The 16,783-nt window shown below is 32.1% G+C and overlaps 2 protein-coding genes and 1 long non-coding RNA gene across 3 annotated transcripts; 1 reads left to right on the top strand and 2 right to left on the bottom strand.

Moving 5' to 3' along the window:
* Positions 1,075-4,854, top strand: LOC104730829. Its single transcript, XR_758523.2, has 5 exons — positions 1,075-1,357; positions 1,594-1,627; positions 1,710-1,932; positions 4,102-4,187; positions 4,664-4,854. It is a non-coding gene; the product is annotated as an uncharacterized LOC104730829 (long non-coding RNA).
* On the bottom strand, positions 6,645-8,936 carry LOC104730819. Its single transcript, XM_010450045.2, has 2 exons — positions 7,244-8,936; positions 6,645-6,839 (listed from the first exon to the last, which is right to left on the bottom strand). The coding sequence occupies exons 1-2, from the start codon at positions 7,579-7,581 to the stop codon at positions 6,782-6,784; spliced, it is 396 nt and encodes a 131-aa protein (XP_010448347.1). The 5' UTR covers positions 7,582-8,936; the 3' UTR covers positions 6,645-6,781.
* Positions 10,273-11,986, bottom strand: LOC104730810 (glycine-rich RNA-binding protein 4, mitochondrial). The gene is made up of 4 exons (XM_010450034.2): positions 11,686-11,986; positions 10,925-10,993; positions 10,725-10,831; positions 10,273-10,634 (listed from the first exon to the last, which is right to left on the bottom strand). Exons 1-4 carry the CDS (start codon positions 11,867-11,869, stop codon positions 10,524-10,526), a joined length of 471 nt encoding a protein of 156 aa, XP_010448336.1. The 5' UTR covers positions 11,870-11,986; the 3' UTR covers positions 10,273-10,523.

Below are 16,783 nucleotides of genomic sequence, written 5' to 3'. Positions count from 1 at the left end.
CACACACAAATAGATTTACGTGAAATGACATTTCTACTTACATTTCAATGATGCAATTTTAATAGTTTAAAGATGTTTCTTTCTTATCTACAAATGTGAACTTTTTTACCCTAAACGGTGAAGAGCTGGAGTTGTATTTGTTCTCTTTACAAAACATGTTTGTTTTCTATTTTAAAGTTAGTTTAAAAATAACCCCACATAACTAGTTTGAGCTAACTTTACAGTTTACTTGATGAAGAAATAACAAATAAAATATTTCTTTATTTGTTAATGAGTATATTGAGAAACAACATGGTGTAAAATCGTCTCTTTGTATCAAATTAACTAGGTCTGAACCTGCGGTACACCGCGGGACGAATCTGATTTAATTTGTATTTTATACATATTAATGTAATATAATTTATATCTATATATTAGTAAAATGTATGAAAGTGTATTAATATGTATTGTTTTAATTTTTCTCTTCTGCTGAATAGTATTATTATTTTATACTACCGCTTTAATAAATCTTTGTTTGAATGTGTTTTGTATTGTTTCAGTTGTACTCGCGTTGGTTCAAGAGATTGCGGTGTAATTTGCGGTGTAACTATTATTATTTTAATTATGGTTATTTAAAGAGTATTATGATATTATAATAATTATTTTGAAAACAGTTTGTGTGTCTTAATATGGTCCTTTTAGTTGAATTTTTGAATTGATTGTTTAGAATTTAGCAGCTGGTTGGTTGTTTATCTTAATTTTTTACTATAAATTAGGAATAATACTTTCTTTGTAATTTTACTACCTAAATTACATTTTTTTAACTTTTTAAATTTCATTACCTAAATTAATGTAATTCTATGGTAGCTCTAATAAAATATTTTGGATGTAACATTTACATTAAAATTTATACATATGATAGTTATATATTTGTTAAAGCAATCATTAAATTTAATTTGACATATAATGGGATTATTTTGTATTACAAAATTATGTTACTATTGGGCCAAGCCTTTTCGTTTTTTTAATGAATTAAACATTTTTAAGACAAAAAAATAAAGATCACGTTAAGAGAAAAGGAATTGGGACCGACATTATTTGCTTTTTCTGTGTTGCTTTCTCACCATCTTCTTTGTTCCTCGATTCATCTTCAATTCTTACTCAAATCTTCACTTCATACATCAATTTCTTTTAATCTCAGTTCTATTAATCTAAACTCTCCATCGATATGTTATAGCAACCTGAAAAAAAAAACAAAAAAAAAACAAAAAAAAAGATGCTTTCGGGTAGTTCTCATTGACGATCGACTTCCATATGTTTGGGTTTCAGTCGAAATTTTTTCGATTGGGTTAATTCCTTCTACAATTCGATGATGTGGGTAAGCTGATTTTAGAATCTTTCTTAATTTGAATCTATTTACATGATCCCCGAAGCATCTAACAGATTTTGTATTCGACCCAAATCTTATTTTGTAAAAATTGTGAAGCTGTATCAAATAGTTTAATTTACAGGTTTTGTTGGATTATAGAAGATAAATTTGAATCAAATTTCCATTGTTATTAACAAATAGCTGAAATTTTGTTGTTTATTTCATGGATTTGGAGAAAACCGCAGTTGGTGCTCACATCAAATGACAATCATACCAATGGTATAACTTCTACAATTCAAGATAATCTGTAGCAATATATACAGTTATTTGCAATGACTTAATAACTTTGTTACGAATACAGGGGGGTTATTGATTGTAACAGAGATAAATAACAATCAGATAAGTACTTTGGAGATTGTTTAATTTATAATAGCTATAAGTTATTGGTTATGTGAAATGAAATGCTGATTACGGTTGTTATATTCTTATGGGTTATCTGCTAAACATCAAGAAATTACACTTTACAAAAGGCTGAGAAGAGTCATCATGATTGACACCACTCATATCTAAAGTATGTTTTAAAGGTATGTTTTCTGGAACCCCAACTGATTCAATCTAATGTAGTTTGGTTGTCTATCTAATATGTAATTTCTATTTATTATGCATTTTTAATGAAAGAAAACTATGAATAAGTTTAGGTGACAAACAAATTTTATTCAAGATGGATAAGTAAAAACTAAAACATTGAGATCTTAAAAATTTAGAAGCAGCATACTAACGTAAATTCTTCAGTTCATACTTCTGGCCAACACATGCTTCCTTGAATGAGTTGTATAGCACGCCATTGTAACTCCTCAAATCTTTATCACTTGTAGGTATCCTTCTCATTCCATAAGTTATCATTCTCAATGCTTACCAGAAACTGGTAAGTTTTTCCAACCAAACTCTTGATAGCTGGTGGCAAATTTTCTGGATCTTCCATCTATATAGAATAAAGTTTTCAATTAAATACTAAAAATATTTATCACATTTTGCCCAGTTAAAGAGTCATTTGTTTAAATAAAGACATATTACCTCATCAAAGGGTCCTTCAATTAGACTGTTAGCGGTACAACCAACAATTTCAGCAGCTGGGCTATCGAAAAGCATTAGTTTCATCTGTCCTGTTTGATCCATCACATTGACATGTGTTTTGAACCTAATAGATTTATGTATTAGAGTCATAATCGATTAAATATTAGGGACATGAGTAGTTTTGTTTATTACCTTGATAACACATTAGTCACTTGGGCGTGGCAAGTATCACACTGCCACTTTTGTTTCTTTGTCACAGACGCATTTCCATTAGTAGTAGAATTCACCTTGGAAACCTTCTTATTACACTTTTTACATGCAATGTAGTACCACGCCCAGTCACAGTCTATGGCGTAAATAGTACATATCAGCCTAACCTTACCAACCTACCATCAAGCAAATAACTTTAGTTGTATAATGCACACATGACATTTGAAAACTTAGATTAATTTAGTACATAATGGACATAGTAATACCTCAATGGCTTCCAAGATATCTTGGATGGTCCCATTCGCATATTGATGGTAGAATTCTCCATTATTTGCTAACTGCAGCTCACGTTTTGGTTTGCTCTCAAGTAAAGTGAGAGCAAGACCATCATTTGGCAACCTAGTTTGACAATTGGTTTAAGTTATTAATTTATAAAAACTGTATAAGTACTAAATAAATAGAAAATACTAACTTGTACTTACTTATTCTTGAACTCGACAATCTGACCATACTCTGGATTAATGGTGAGCTGTGATGCGTTAAAAGCATTTGCTATTGTCCTTACATCTACGATAGTAGTAAAAGCATATTTAGTCAAAACTTAATAAAGGAAATGATCCCCACAATTAGTATAGTTTCACTTAGGAGTAGTTTCGTACCATTGTAGATTTTGATTTTAGCAAATCTCAGAAGACAAATCATCATTTCAACATCGCCGTCTTGACATGCACCAAAGATTTGATCAGCAAATGATCCCCACAAAGTACATGTTAACCTTACATCACTGTTTTGAAAGCATCACAAAAGTTTTATGCTGTTTAAAATTTACAATTAAAGAATACAATTAATTTAAGTATGTTGAATTATATTTTAAAATGCTTTATACCTCTCATCCCTGAGTTCAACATCAATCTTGTTTGTTGGCTTGTTGTTAACATCTATTGTCTCCATCGCACCAACATTAACCACTTGACCAACAATATCTATGCTTGTAAACACGTAAACGGATTAGTAAGAAGACACATAAACTTTTGTAGAGATATTGAAAATACATAAGTTATTCATACGATTACCTATTAGGAAGTTTGGGTTGAGGTTCCCGGTTAGTACAGAATCAAATCGGGAAAGCGCTAGGTATGGCTCATCAGACAGAGGATCTATTTTCGCCACAACGGTTTGAGTCATGAAACCCATCTTCTATCGATGAGCAGTTGGTTTGAATTGACCTCCGGCAAAATTCAGTTGGAAATTTTCAACTGATCTCCATTCTCCTTGAGTGATCTTGCTCTCGAACCGGTTGATCAGATTCTTTTTCACGCTCGCATGAATCTTTGTACCCTGAAAATGACATTGCTGTTAAACTACTAATATTAATTTGATTTTGTATATAGTACTTATGTTTACTTACCTGAGCATCAGCGAGTACCATGTCAAATGATTCACCAAATTGTGTTGGATCTGTTCTCCAGGTATGAAGGACACGGACATGCACTTTCCAACGAGTTTTAAAAGGCTTGACATCTCGGAGAAAAGCGTAAGAAGAAGCCATTGCAAGGTAAGTTTCTTAGTTTTGACTCGACAATTGCTGAAATGGTGATGATTTTACCCTATGTGGTGATGAGCTATTTATAGGTGAGGTTAGGGATAAAAATATTTGAGCATAATGCAAGCATAATATCTTAGAATCTTTTAATTTCTAAGATTTATTCGAATATTAAGCTTTGAGGTTAGGGAAGTTTGGATTTATGTGATAATACGAAAAGATTTTTTGAGATTATGATGGACTAAATCGTGGAATTATAATTGAGATTGCGATGATTAAGGTAATTTGGTTGATTAGTTGGTTATGATTGTATAGTTACCCGATGTTGATTGTTGTGATGATATAGTCTTAAAGTTTCGAATATTAAGGTTTTAGTTTAGGGAAGTTTATATTATTATATTTAATATCTAATAACTAATAACTAATGGGTAAGGCTTTGTTTATATTAAATATCTAATAACTAATGGGTAAGGCTTTGTTTTTTGCAGTGAAAGACAATCGAAGCCCAAAAATCATTGATTCCGGGTTATTGTGAGAGAGGACGCGGATCCTTTATGTGTACGGGTCGGATAATTTCGATTGTGTATTTTTGTCCAAATTATCCCTTCCAATTTTTAAAAACCCTCTCCTTTATGCTTAATTGAAGGGTAATCTTGGAATTTTTTGACAATTTTCTAATTTGTACTTCTCTTTTACTTATATAGAGATGAATGAAAAATCAAGAGGTACTTAAAAGAATTACAAAAACTTTACAATTCACTTCTTTAAATTATACAGAGTGGCTTATAAGCCAAAGCCAAGACAACCAAGAGAACACGTGAAGATCCTCCATGTTAATGTATTTGACCATTTTATCTATAAATATACACCATGTGTGAGAGAGGAAGATCATTTTAATAGATACACTAATCGGATATTGTTATTTTATCGACATTTTAGTGTTTCTTTGCGTAGATTATATGTTATTTTCACGTTGGCGGAAGAGAGAGTGGGGGCGCATCACAAGATACTATTATTTGTCCTCTTCTTTGTGTATCTTATTTATCTCTAGACCCTAAACTCCTCTTTCTTTTCCTTAGTGACGAGATTGAATTGAACGTTTTCCCAGCGAAAATTAATTTATGTGCTTTTTTCTATATAAGATTATGATCTCAAAAAAAAAAAGTATTAGCTTATATATGGAGGTTTTATTGTTGGTTCTAAAAGAATTACATGGTGTACCTTGCATAGAAAGGAAAAAAAAAAAAAAGAGAGTTAAATTATATTGGGACTATTGTGAAAAAACAAATTATATATGGGACTTGGGAGGAAAAAAAGATGAATATGATAACTTGAGAGCAAATATTCCCCCAAAAGTTCAAAGTTTACTTGTTCCATGGTCGCATAATCATTAAGCAAGACATTTCCTCTCCACGTGCGTGGTACAACCCCATGTTCTCATGTCTCCCATGTATAGAATGCATAGTCGTATCGTATGTATATGTTGTATTTTAAACATACACACAAATTAAAATTTGGAGATTTAGTGATCATGAAACGAAAAGGTTAGCCTACTACATGTGAGAGAATGTGATTAAAGATGCAAAAAACGCGTTAGTGCACTAGTATAGTAAGTAGTAATATAATAGGGTTTAAGAATTTGAGATAATTAAGGTACAAGTCTTTTCTTTGATCATGCAATGCAATGAGACAATGATGCACTCACTAAAAGAATTAAATGGGCTTTGGCGGTTGGTCTTGCCCATAATACGGCCACCAACAAGATCACTCAAGAAACTGTGTGACATACAAATTCACAATTCAATCTTCAAAAGCCCAATAAATATTACGTACCTAATCAAACAAATTATTTGGATATATACAAGATCTTCGTAATCACCAAACATTGAAAATGTAATTGGGATCTTGATACACAACATGTAAGTATGTTACAATTTCAAAAAAAGGTGATTGTAATCTTCTGTTTTTGACGAAGAAAGGTAGGTCAGGTCGGTAGTGAGATTTCTTTGGTTAATGTGCATGAGAGAGTTTCAAGTACTTTTTCTCACAATACCAATATAAACTGATGTCACCTTACTTTATGCTAAGATTTAATTTCTAACGTTGGTGCTTCATTTGTATGCAAATATAGAAAACCAATTCGTTAGGATAAATAACCTATTTTGTTTCTTCTAATTATCACTATTCACAATCACAATATCTGAAAATAACAACACTGTACATGTTTTCAAAACATTTAATAGAAAACAGAAAAGAAAAAAGGTTTTTACTTGCATAGATTATGAAACTAAGGTATAAAATATAACTATATAAGATAAGTTATATATACTAGGGAGTAGCATATTTGTTTTCGGGTTTTAAAAAAATATATTGTCGGCGTTCCGTTTCTGTTTGGTTGTATGTTCGGTTGATGCAGTACTCATACGTGTTGCATAGCCCAATTCAAATTCAGTTTTGCATAAGTTTAGATTTCGGTGGTAGTAATTATAATATCAAAGCAATATATATATTAATAGTGCTACATCTTTCCATTAACATATTTATTGCTACTATACATATCATACACAGAACATAATAAACTTCATAAGAAACTTTTTAAAAAGAACTCAAAACATAAACGGAGTCGGTGAGAACGCCGGGATCACCGGTTCGAAAGCATTCCTCCTGCAAAACCCATAAAACAAAAACTAAAACGTCACGACACTTTCATTATGCACTACCATTTTATAAAACATAAATTTCATTATAACATTTTAGTTACCTTGCCATTTACGACAACTTCTATTTACTCAAATAAAACAATAAACATACTGATGTTGACATCCCAACTATATCGAATCTTTATCCACAAAATAGCATATCATTATCTTCTCTTTATCTTTCCTAATCTTCATACTTATCTTTATAAATATTCTGATAGTTTTAGTACTTTTTTTTTACTATAATTCTTTTAAACAAAAAAATTTAAACATTATCATAAATCTATCTACTGTAACCTTACTTAAAAGTTCAAACAAAAAGTATCATGTAAACTTGATAGAGTAGTGTGTGTGTGTGTGTGTTATTACCCGAAATCGTCACTACGGAAACGAACATGACCAGATCGTGACGACGCGGCATCTTCGCCATCGTTGCCTTCACTTTTCCGACGAACTTTCTTCTTTTCCTCGTCCTTTCCCGATTTCTCCCTTATAGCCGGTTTGGTCTCCGAGATAACGCTAAGTGACGGTCTCCACTCTGCTGTCTGTCCAGGTTGACCAGCTACTCTAACACGTTTCCGCCGCCTTCGCTGTTTCATCAGCGTTTGCGCTTCGTCTGAAGCCGAATCGTCCGCGGCTGCGGCGGTGGATTCTTGGAACTGCTGTGAACCAAAACAAGGCACGACTAGCTCCAACAAGAATTTCATATCCTACACCTAACCACACCTTGAATCACTTCTCTTCTCTTTATAATATTATTTTTCCTAATTAAAATCTTTGGGATTGGTTTCTTATAAAAAGTTAAAAGGCTAATGTTTTGGGATGTGTTTACAGATCGTACCACAGGTTTAAGAAGTTTTGGAGTGACGATACTCTTTATGGGACAGAGGCAATTTATAGAAGGAAGTTGAGAATCTTGACCCTTGCGACTCACTTCATTACGTGGACATAAGTTTGTTAAGTTATTACGAAACTGCCCTTTATGGTTCTTAGCTTAAACCGAAATTGGTCTTATAGTTGGTTTACGTTGAAAATGAGAAATGAATTCACGGCTAATTTAGTAAAACCTAGTTATAGTTTATTAATCGTTTGAGTTGGTATAGACTAGAGTATAGTCGTATTCATAATTTATCTTGTGATCTCTAAAGTCTAGTTAATTCATGTTGCCATGTTGGGTCGAATAACATAATTCGATTTGTGGTACAGAATAACAGAAACCTGTTTTACAGATAAAAACAAAAACATATCTAAAACCTGAACTCATGGAAACATTTTAGCGTGATTTTTTTTTTGAGAAGGATCATCTATATTGTCGACGTGAATCATTTTTTTTTTTCCGAACTTGTTGTATTCTTAGTATACAAAAATGCATTTTGTTTTTATTGAAAATAATTTTGGACCACTTTTTTTATATTCAGAAGTGATTTAATATTTTTATTTGCTTTAGGTTCACGTACGGTGTTGTGGTTTATAACGTTTCTTTAATTTGAAAAAGAAAACAAATCTTACGTAAATGTCAGTTTGAGGAATTGGTTTGGTTTGTTAGGTTAGCCTCGAGAAAGAAGTTAAATCAACTAAAAACCAAATTAGAAAGGGTTTTGAATTTGAGGTAATCTTTGTTTTGGATCGGTTTAGCGTAGAAAGTTTTACCATTGATATGTTAATCTTTTTTAAAAGCAGAAATGGGTACATGGTGTGACTTTAATCTTATTGAACCGGATATTGTGTTGATTATATACGTACGTAGTAGTTAATATTTTTTTTTATCTAATCTTACTAACTATTAACCATTCACATTCATAATTATCATTATCATTATCATTATCATTGTTTCCACATGTATGTTCAAGTACGTGATATTATATGATGAATTGATGATACGATGTTCTTATATGATATAACTTATATTGAATTGATGATATGATGTTCTTATATGATATAACTTATACCTGCATGTGCTTATTATACGTGGCAATGAGAAAACCTTATATAACAAATGTATATGATAAGAAGTAAGAACGTAAATACAAACTCCTGTAGATAAGAACTATATTAAATAAATATCAGTTCAGACTCATATCTCCCTAACGATACAGAAAACGAAATGGTCCAACTTGCTAATTAATATTATGTGTTACTAATATTCATGATACGAAAACAGCTTCACTATAAACCATAATTCAACCACAGAGAACGACTCGTCTAAGAGGCTGTCACATTTGAAAGGAATCACACATGCGGCGCAACAAAAACGACGATGACTCATCTTACTATACTTTGTTTTTACTAGATTTAAAATAACAGAAATATGCATGCTCTCCTTTTCTCAATAATACCACGACTTTATTATAGTTTAAATGAATGATGGAGTTAATCAGTTTGTTATGTTGCTACGTGGGCTAGGTGTCACTGCAGGGTCAATATAAATATATAATCATAAGATATATTGATCAAACATTGTTTTGAATCTATAATCCTAAGTTCCTAACTCACACGATCAAATGAAGTGAGAGGATACACGTGAGTTTATCAAATTTTCTCAAGATACATTGTGTGGCAATGATTACATCTCAGGTTAGTTTAAGGAGGAAGAAAAGAACTCGTACGATCATCTTCCATCGAAAAGAACTTAAATAGAAACGTTATCCGATTAGATACACAAATCTATTTGATTAGTTTATCTGTTTATGCAGTTACATATATTTGACTTGTGCGCACTACTTGGAAACAAAGAAACATTTTGTACACGTTGCGGTCGACATTTCATTGCGTCTAAGGATGAGGTCACAATAAAAACAACAAAACATATCACTATTATCATTAAGTATACGCAAAATACATTCCAAAAATGGGTATCTTTTGAATTTGGAGCGATATAATGTGTTGTAAAATGGAATTGGTTGCATGAGAAAGAGGGAATTGTCTCACCAAACGTAATTGGACAGCGAAGGAATGTTATAGTATGAACGGTATCTCCTTTGCATTTTTTTGTTTCCTTTTTTTGTCTTATAACATTTAGTGCATAAATTTATGTAAGCCATTAGTATTTTTGATATTTCTTTTTGTTTTTGTTCAGTCCACATGTTATATAACAATGTTCGTGTAGATTCTAGACAGCTCCACGTGAAATTGTGAGAACTCAATGTTGTTTTGCATGTTGTGGCCCTATGACTCGTTACCATTTGTTTTGATCATCACTTTCACTGTTAAGTGGTTGCATCTAAACAAAAATTGTGAGTTAGTGATTGGCTAATGGCTACGGACCCATTGGGTATTATGAAAACGATCAATTAGCATATAACTACATTTCAAGATATTGTGGTAACCAAAAATCAACAAAACTGAACCAGGGCCGACATACAAAATCAATCATGTAAACAAAAAACAACCAAAACGACAACGTTTAAATCTTTGTGTCTTAGCCGTGTAAGCAAACTACTCATATCCTCCTCCTCTTAAAGAGCCCATTACACTTAACATTGTCTTGTAAATGACAGTTTTTGGTTATTACTCATAAATATTAATTTCGAGTTTCTCAACTTCCAGGGTAATAACAAGCCACTGACACAACAGTTTGATCACAGAAGAAGATAGAATAAAGGATAAATATGAATATGAAGATTCATAAGAATCGAACAAAGCTGTCTCTCTAACGGTTACCATAATATGGAGGACGAGACATGTTGTTCTGAGGTTGATATGACGGCATTTGCTCTCTTGGTCTTGCATACTCCGCGAATATGACCCAACCGTCAAGAAACTGCAGAGAAGAAACAGAGGGGAGGTTAGCCATTTGGTATTTGTTAGTGTAAAATCTATAAACAGATTTTGATTTAGAAAGAGATAGTACCTTCCCATCCATTCCAGCAATGCCTTTTGCAGAATCTTCTAAGGTGGTGTATCTAACAAATCCAAACCCTTTGGAATATCCTGATACTCTGTCTGTGACAACCTTAGCTACAAAAAGCCAATTTGAGAGTAATCATTACAGTTAGTTATCTTCACGATTTAGTTTAATACACACATAAAGTATCACACTACGGAACGCACCATCAGCAATTTCTCCAAACTGAGCAAAAGCTGTCCTAAGTCCTTCAGAAGTAGTGCGCTTACTAAGCCCTGAAAATATCCAGTGGCACAAAGATAGTCCTTTAGATATAATCTTTCCAACTTCATAAATTTAAGTATACCATGACACAAAAACACTTCAAGAAACTCAGACACAGAATCTAAAACTAATTAGGACTTACATGGCTTACGAAAAGATAGTAATCAGACTTAACATGTTATGTATTAGATGTGCTATGTACATCAAGTCTATGATATATTATTGACCAAACGTTCAGTTATATAATGACCATGATTAAAGTGAGAAACAGAGTCGAAGAAAGCTCAATGGTGAGCTGCAATTTAAAACTGATTGACACTAGGAAGAAATTAACCAAACACAGAAGCCTTGAAACAAAGTGTAAGACCAAGCTCTCTTGCACTTCATTCTTAAGCTAAGCAATTACACATTTTCAGGAAATGAGGATCAGTAAAGAATAATTGAGAAACCACACCAAACACATATATAACTCTAAGACACAGCTTCATTTCTCAAACACATATAAATCTAAATCAATTCTAATCAAATGTTCAAAATTACTTATTGATTTTGGGTTTCAATGAATAGTCCAACTCTCAATTCAAAAGGAGTGATCTTTAAAACCACCCAAATCCCAAAAACTCACATAGACTCGACCAAACGATAAACCCCTAAAAACCCAGAAATGAATGAACTGCGAGATGAAAAGGGTTTTCAAAATTACCGGAGACGAAGAGGTTGGTGCTAGGTTCAGCCTGAGGGCGAGCTGGTGTTTGGGTTTCAGCTTGTGGAGATAAAAATGAGAACTTTGAAGCGTTTGAACAGAAGAGTCGTCTCAAACCAACCGGAGACGAAGCAGCTTCCGTCACCGCTCTTGATATCGCTGGAAGTCTCATAGCCATCGCCATAGATTCAATTGAGTGATTCTTCTTCGGGATTTTAGGAAAAAGGTTTCAACTTTAAGAGACTAAAACCCTAAAAGCAGAGATCTATTGATTTGGATTTTTGAGAAGAAGCAAAGGGTTTATGCGAAAATGATGACCTAAACAAAAGTAGACATAAGTTAAAATGACGGATATACCCCTGTATTTAATTCAAAGTTTATCACCCTATTATTAACTACTATTACATTAAGTCGGAGTACATAGTTTTTTCTTTTTTCTTTAAACCAATTTGAACCAATTTGAAAAGTGTAGATGTTTTTTGGAATTACTCGGACCAGAATCGGGAGCCAAAGCTGATCATTGAATCTTATAATTACTCTGCTCATTTATTTATTTTGAGGTTTCTAATGGTTTGGTTATGAAACTGGTTTCGCCCTCCCTTGGGCTCATCAGATGATCGGTTCGAGATCATGACCAGTTTTTTTTAGGGATGGCCTAGTCCCTGTTTTATTTTATACAGATGAATACAGGTTTGTTACAAATATACAGATTACCCAAGGATGGTCTAGTATTGTCGCATCCTCCTTCTGAGAGAGGCTTGGACGTTACGGATCATCTCCGGATATGGGAAGGGCTCATAAGGCTCCCAGAAATTGACATATGCTTCAATCAAGTGAGGATCAGATCGACCTACACGTTTTGGTCGTTGAGGCTTCTCGTCTAATTTTTTGTGACAAGTCTCATGATCAGTTGTATGATCAGGACCCGTAAGACGAACACGTGCCTCACAAGCCAAAGAACAGAACAAGAGCAGCAAAAGGATGATTGCTGAAGCTTTCACCATAGCTAGAGAGTCGCTAGGGTTTCTGCTGGGTGTAAGAGTTTCTGATGATTTGTTTGTGAATGTGCGTACGTCTTTTATATAGAGATCATAAGAGAAGACGAGACCTTTTGTCATTAGGATTGGGAAAAGTTTTTTTTTTTCACGTCGGTATACTTATAAGATTTATCGTATTTTAGTTTTTTCACCTTCTCGATGATGATTAATAAAATTATAAAAAATTTCTTGATTAATCAATAATAATAAATAACTAAAATTATGTCTCACCACGTCATGGACTCTTATGATGAGTTAAAAGCTTTTAGTGATGGATACATGTTAGTTTCTCATAAAGGATACAATTGTAATCACTAAATTAATAGAATAATTTATAATAATAAAAAATATTAGTTTCAAAAATTTAGCTCATTTTTCCTGTCTAGTTAATATAGACGAATTTCTTTTTAAAAAATTGCTAACCAATCAAAATTAAATACAAAAAAAAACAGAAACTTGATATATATTTATACCACATTAATTTGGTTTTTGGTTTTCTACTTGGAATAATTTGTTAAGATTTAAATGTATGAAATTCTCTATCATCTTTGTTTGATCTCATTTTTAAAATATATTAGTTTATCATATACTGTAATACTTATGATTAATAAATATATAAATTTTTATGCATGTTTAGGTTTGAATTTTCTAAACACATTTAATATTATTTTTCCTCATTCACCATATTAGATTATGTTTATTCATCATCTCCATTTTTTAAGTTTATTATTTTGACCAGCTTTTTAACTCCATGCAATTCCAAGTAGAGAATAAATATTCCATGATTGCATTCAACATTCATGCAAATTATGCTAATTTATCTCACATACATGGGTAAGGAAAACTTTATATTATATTTTAGTCAAACCTAGATTTGATGTTTTTAAGAGAAAAGATGTATTCAAACCCAAACAGATGTACAAAATCTACTAGTGATGGTAAAACAGCCCGGACTAATAATGATAGAACAGTCCAGAATAACGTAGATGCTTCTTTTTTTTTTTTTTTTTTTTTTTTTTTTTTTTTTTTTTTTTTTTTTNTTTTTCTCAACATCAACATTTCATTATCCAAAATGATACAACTAAATCAAAGGCACATTACATTCACTTCTATAAATTTGGACCAAAACAAATGCAATGATTGATCAAGTACAACCCTGGAACACTAGCGGATCCAACGCTACCTAACCGAGAATCATTGCATTTTTTAACCACAACGAGATAAATAACACACCACGACTCAATGTGAAATCATCTCTTAAACCCCCTAAATAAACCCTATGACACGAAAACAACTACCAACACAGAAAAAGTCCAAATCCTATACTGAAGAACAGATAAAACCCAAGCTATTAGAACCTTATGATCTGCAAGTAGAGCTTGTCCCAATAGCATCAACACCTAGAGGCGCAATATCAGAAGAACTTGGTTTCTCCGGCTTTCATTGTTCCGGTCCTAAGCCAAAAACGAACATAATGTCCGACTGACCCGACCAAGAGATGCGAAGCAAAACTAGCAAGAACAGAGGCTCCTCCGAACTAACCATAACACAACCAGAATGCTAAACACCTAAATATAAGAATTGGAGCACATATTAGCATAGCTTCACCTCCCGGTGCATTTTTGGATTGACCACATCGTTTGCCTTGTTGCCCCGCTTCTTGGCCGGACTGAATCCAGAGGGTTGATGAAGCTCCCGAGAAACGCCGGCTTTGAGGAAGACCTCAAATCTCAGGCACCGACGGCCAAGGATACCTCACCAAACAACCGGTAAAACAAAACCCCGACTCCACCATTAAAGCTCCGGTCAGCTAGGTCCTCCGGCAGAAGGTGAGAGAAGCAAGGGGACGAGGCCTAAAGCCTAGATCTGAACCTTGAAACTGCAGAGAAGGTCGCCCAGAGTTGCTTCAAAACACCACCATTCTCCCGGAGAGGAAAGCGAGCCGAGATCTCACTTCGTCTTGCCAACCGCCGCATCCTCACGACACTGCCATCGACAAATGACATCTCCTCAAGCTAACCAAAGAGGTAGAGATCGAGATCTCCACTACTACAACTGGAAGGAAAAGAAGAAAAGCAGAAAAGAGCAGCGCTCTCTCACACCGCCGGCGAAGTCCCAGACGGCAGAGAGGCTAACAAACTTCAGGCGGCGCGGGTTTGAAGAGCTAGGGTTTTTGAGAGAGGAGAGAGTTTTTTTTTTTTTTTTTTCTTTTTTTTATACGTAGATGCTTTCTTTGATATCAAAGATATATTTGGATTTTTTTTATAGTTTAATAGATTTTGTTAAGATTTTAAATTATGAATTTTCTATCATTGTTATTTAATTTGATTTTAAAATTATTTTAAATTATTATATTATACTGTAAGAAGTTTATATTATTTTAAATTATCATATTATTCCCATTTAATAAAACGGAAGTACACAAATTTTTTTTGTAGACTATATAATTTTTATAAGTTGGTTACAAAATATGTTATAGATTAAATATAGATTGGTTACAAAAAAAAATTATAAATTAATTGGTCAATATATATTTAAGAATAACCCAAAAAATCCTCTAAAAGAGAATATTCCAAGAATTTATACAATTTCTAAAATAAAATTTTTAATATTCCATGTATTGTTACAAAATATATATTGTTAGGCATAAAAAGGAATACAATTTTGGCAATTTATCACACTTAATCGTGATTTCTGGAATCTTATTGTGCAGTTAAAAATAAAATTTTACCTAAGCACGGGTCATATTAAAATACTTTCACCAAACATGTTCAAAAATTAAAATAAAAACAAACAACAAACATAACTATATCTCATACATAAAATTACAAAATTAACAATATAAAACTTACAAAATAGATGTTTTTTCCAAGCCATCATATTTAACATATGATTTTATTGCATAATGTTTTATCCAAAAAAACTTTTAAAAATAATCATAGAAATTATACTTTATTCTTAAATTATAATATAAATAAAAGAAATTTCAACCCGTGCTCTAGCACGATTAGTACTATAAGAATTTGAGTCAAAGCATTTTGCCTCAAGATGGAGAGTCTAACAATTATTTAAATGAAAAATCATTTCCACCAAAATACATTGAGTGAAATCCGACATTTTATCAGCATTATAATGCTTTGTAGTTTTTCTTGTAATTTTATTCCTAGATCATCAAATGATTATGCTGACTCATATACGACATTTTCGTTTTCTTTGTTTGTTTAAACTTCAAACTGAAATTAAGTTTATGATATATATATTTGGTGTTAAAATATAAAATCATATGCATTGGAAGAGTAAAAAGTTTATGCCATTTTTGGAAAGCATGAAATGGTACTAATAATGATATTTGAGTCATTTTGTTAAAGAAAATGGTTGGTTGTACAAAAATATCACAATTTCGGCGATTTAAAACTACATGCAATATTTGATAATATCAAATTAAAAGGATGATGTTTTTCTAGTGGCAATCTTTGAGATAGAAAAAATTCTACTTCTAACATTCAAAAATCTAAAACTGCATGCAATTTTATATTGTTAAACTAAGTTTTTTGAATACACAAAGCTTTCCAGAAACATATGTAAATAAAATCTCAACTTAAATTAATCACTTTATGTATATCTAACTTCCACTATCACCCTCTTTAAGGTAAGTTCCTTTAGTTTAATATTTTTCTCAATTATGTAGTTAGATCCACTATTTCTTTAAATTAACAAATCTATTATTCTTTTTTTTTTTTTTGTGCAACACAAATCTATTATTCTCTTTTTACATTTTTATACCCAAATTCAAGCAGCCAGTCAGAAATACATGTATTTATACTCTCAACATCAAAAAGACAACACTCAAAACTAAAAAAAACCATTTAAAATCAATGCATGTATGTTTTATTAATCATATATTCACTGAGAACTCCTTTATTAAAAATTACATAATAACATTAACCAACCTAACAAAAAACTTTGATATGAATTTTGTTTTGTAATTACCAAACATTGTAAAGGTTGATTTATAATTTAAAGGTTTGAAACACCCGACCTTTTTTTTTTTTTTTTTTTTT

The sequence above is a fragment of the Camelina sativa genome, chromosome 2, assembly GCF_000633955.1.
Source record: "Camelina sativa cultivar DH55 chromosome 2, Cs, whole genome shotgun sequence".
Taxonomy (NCBI): domain Eukaryota; kingdom Viridiplantae; phylum Streptophyta; class Magnoliopsida; order Brassicales; family Brassicaceae; genus Camelina; species Camelina sativa.
This window is presented reverse-complemented; position numbering and strand designations above follow the sequence as displayed.

Excerpts from the sequence above, each read along its gene's own strand:
- LOC104730819 (XM_010450045.2), bottom strand. The coding sequence starts at position 7,581 with ATGAAATTCTTGTTGGAGCTAGTCGTGCCTTGTTTTGGTTCACAGCAG. Across the intron at positions 6,840-7,243 it reads TTCCGTAGTGACGATTTCGG|GAGGAATGCTTTCGAACCGG; the intron begins GTAATAACACAC and ends TGGGTTTTGCAG.
- LOC104730810 (XM_010450034.2), bottom strand. The coding sequence starts at position 11,869 with ATGGCGATGGCTATGAGACTTCCAGCGATATCAAGAGCGGTGACGGAA. Across the intron at positions 10,994-11,685 it reads CACCAACCTCTTCGTCTCCG|GGCTTAGTAAGCGCACTACT; the intron begins GTAATTTTGAAA and ends GGATATTTTCAG. Across the intron at positions 10,635-10,724 it reads TTGCTGGAATGGATGGGAAG|TTTCTTGACGGTTGGGTCAT; the intron begins GTACTATCTCTT and ends TCTTCTCTGCAG.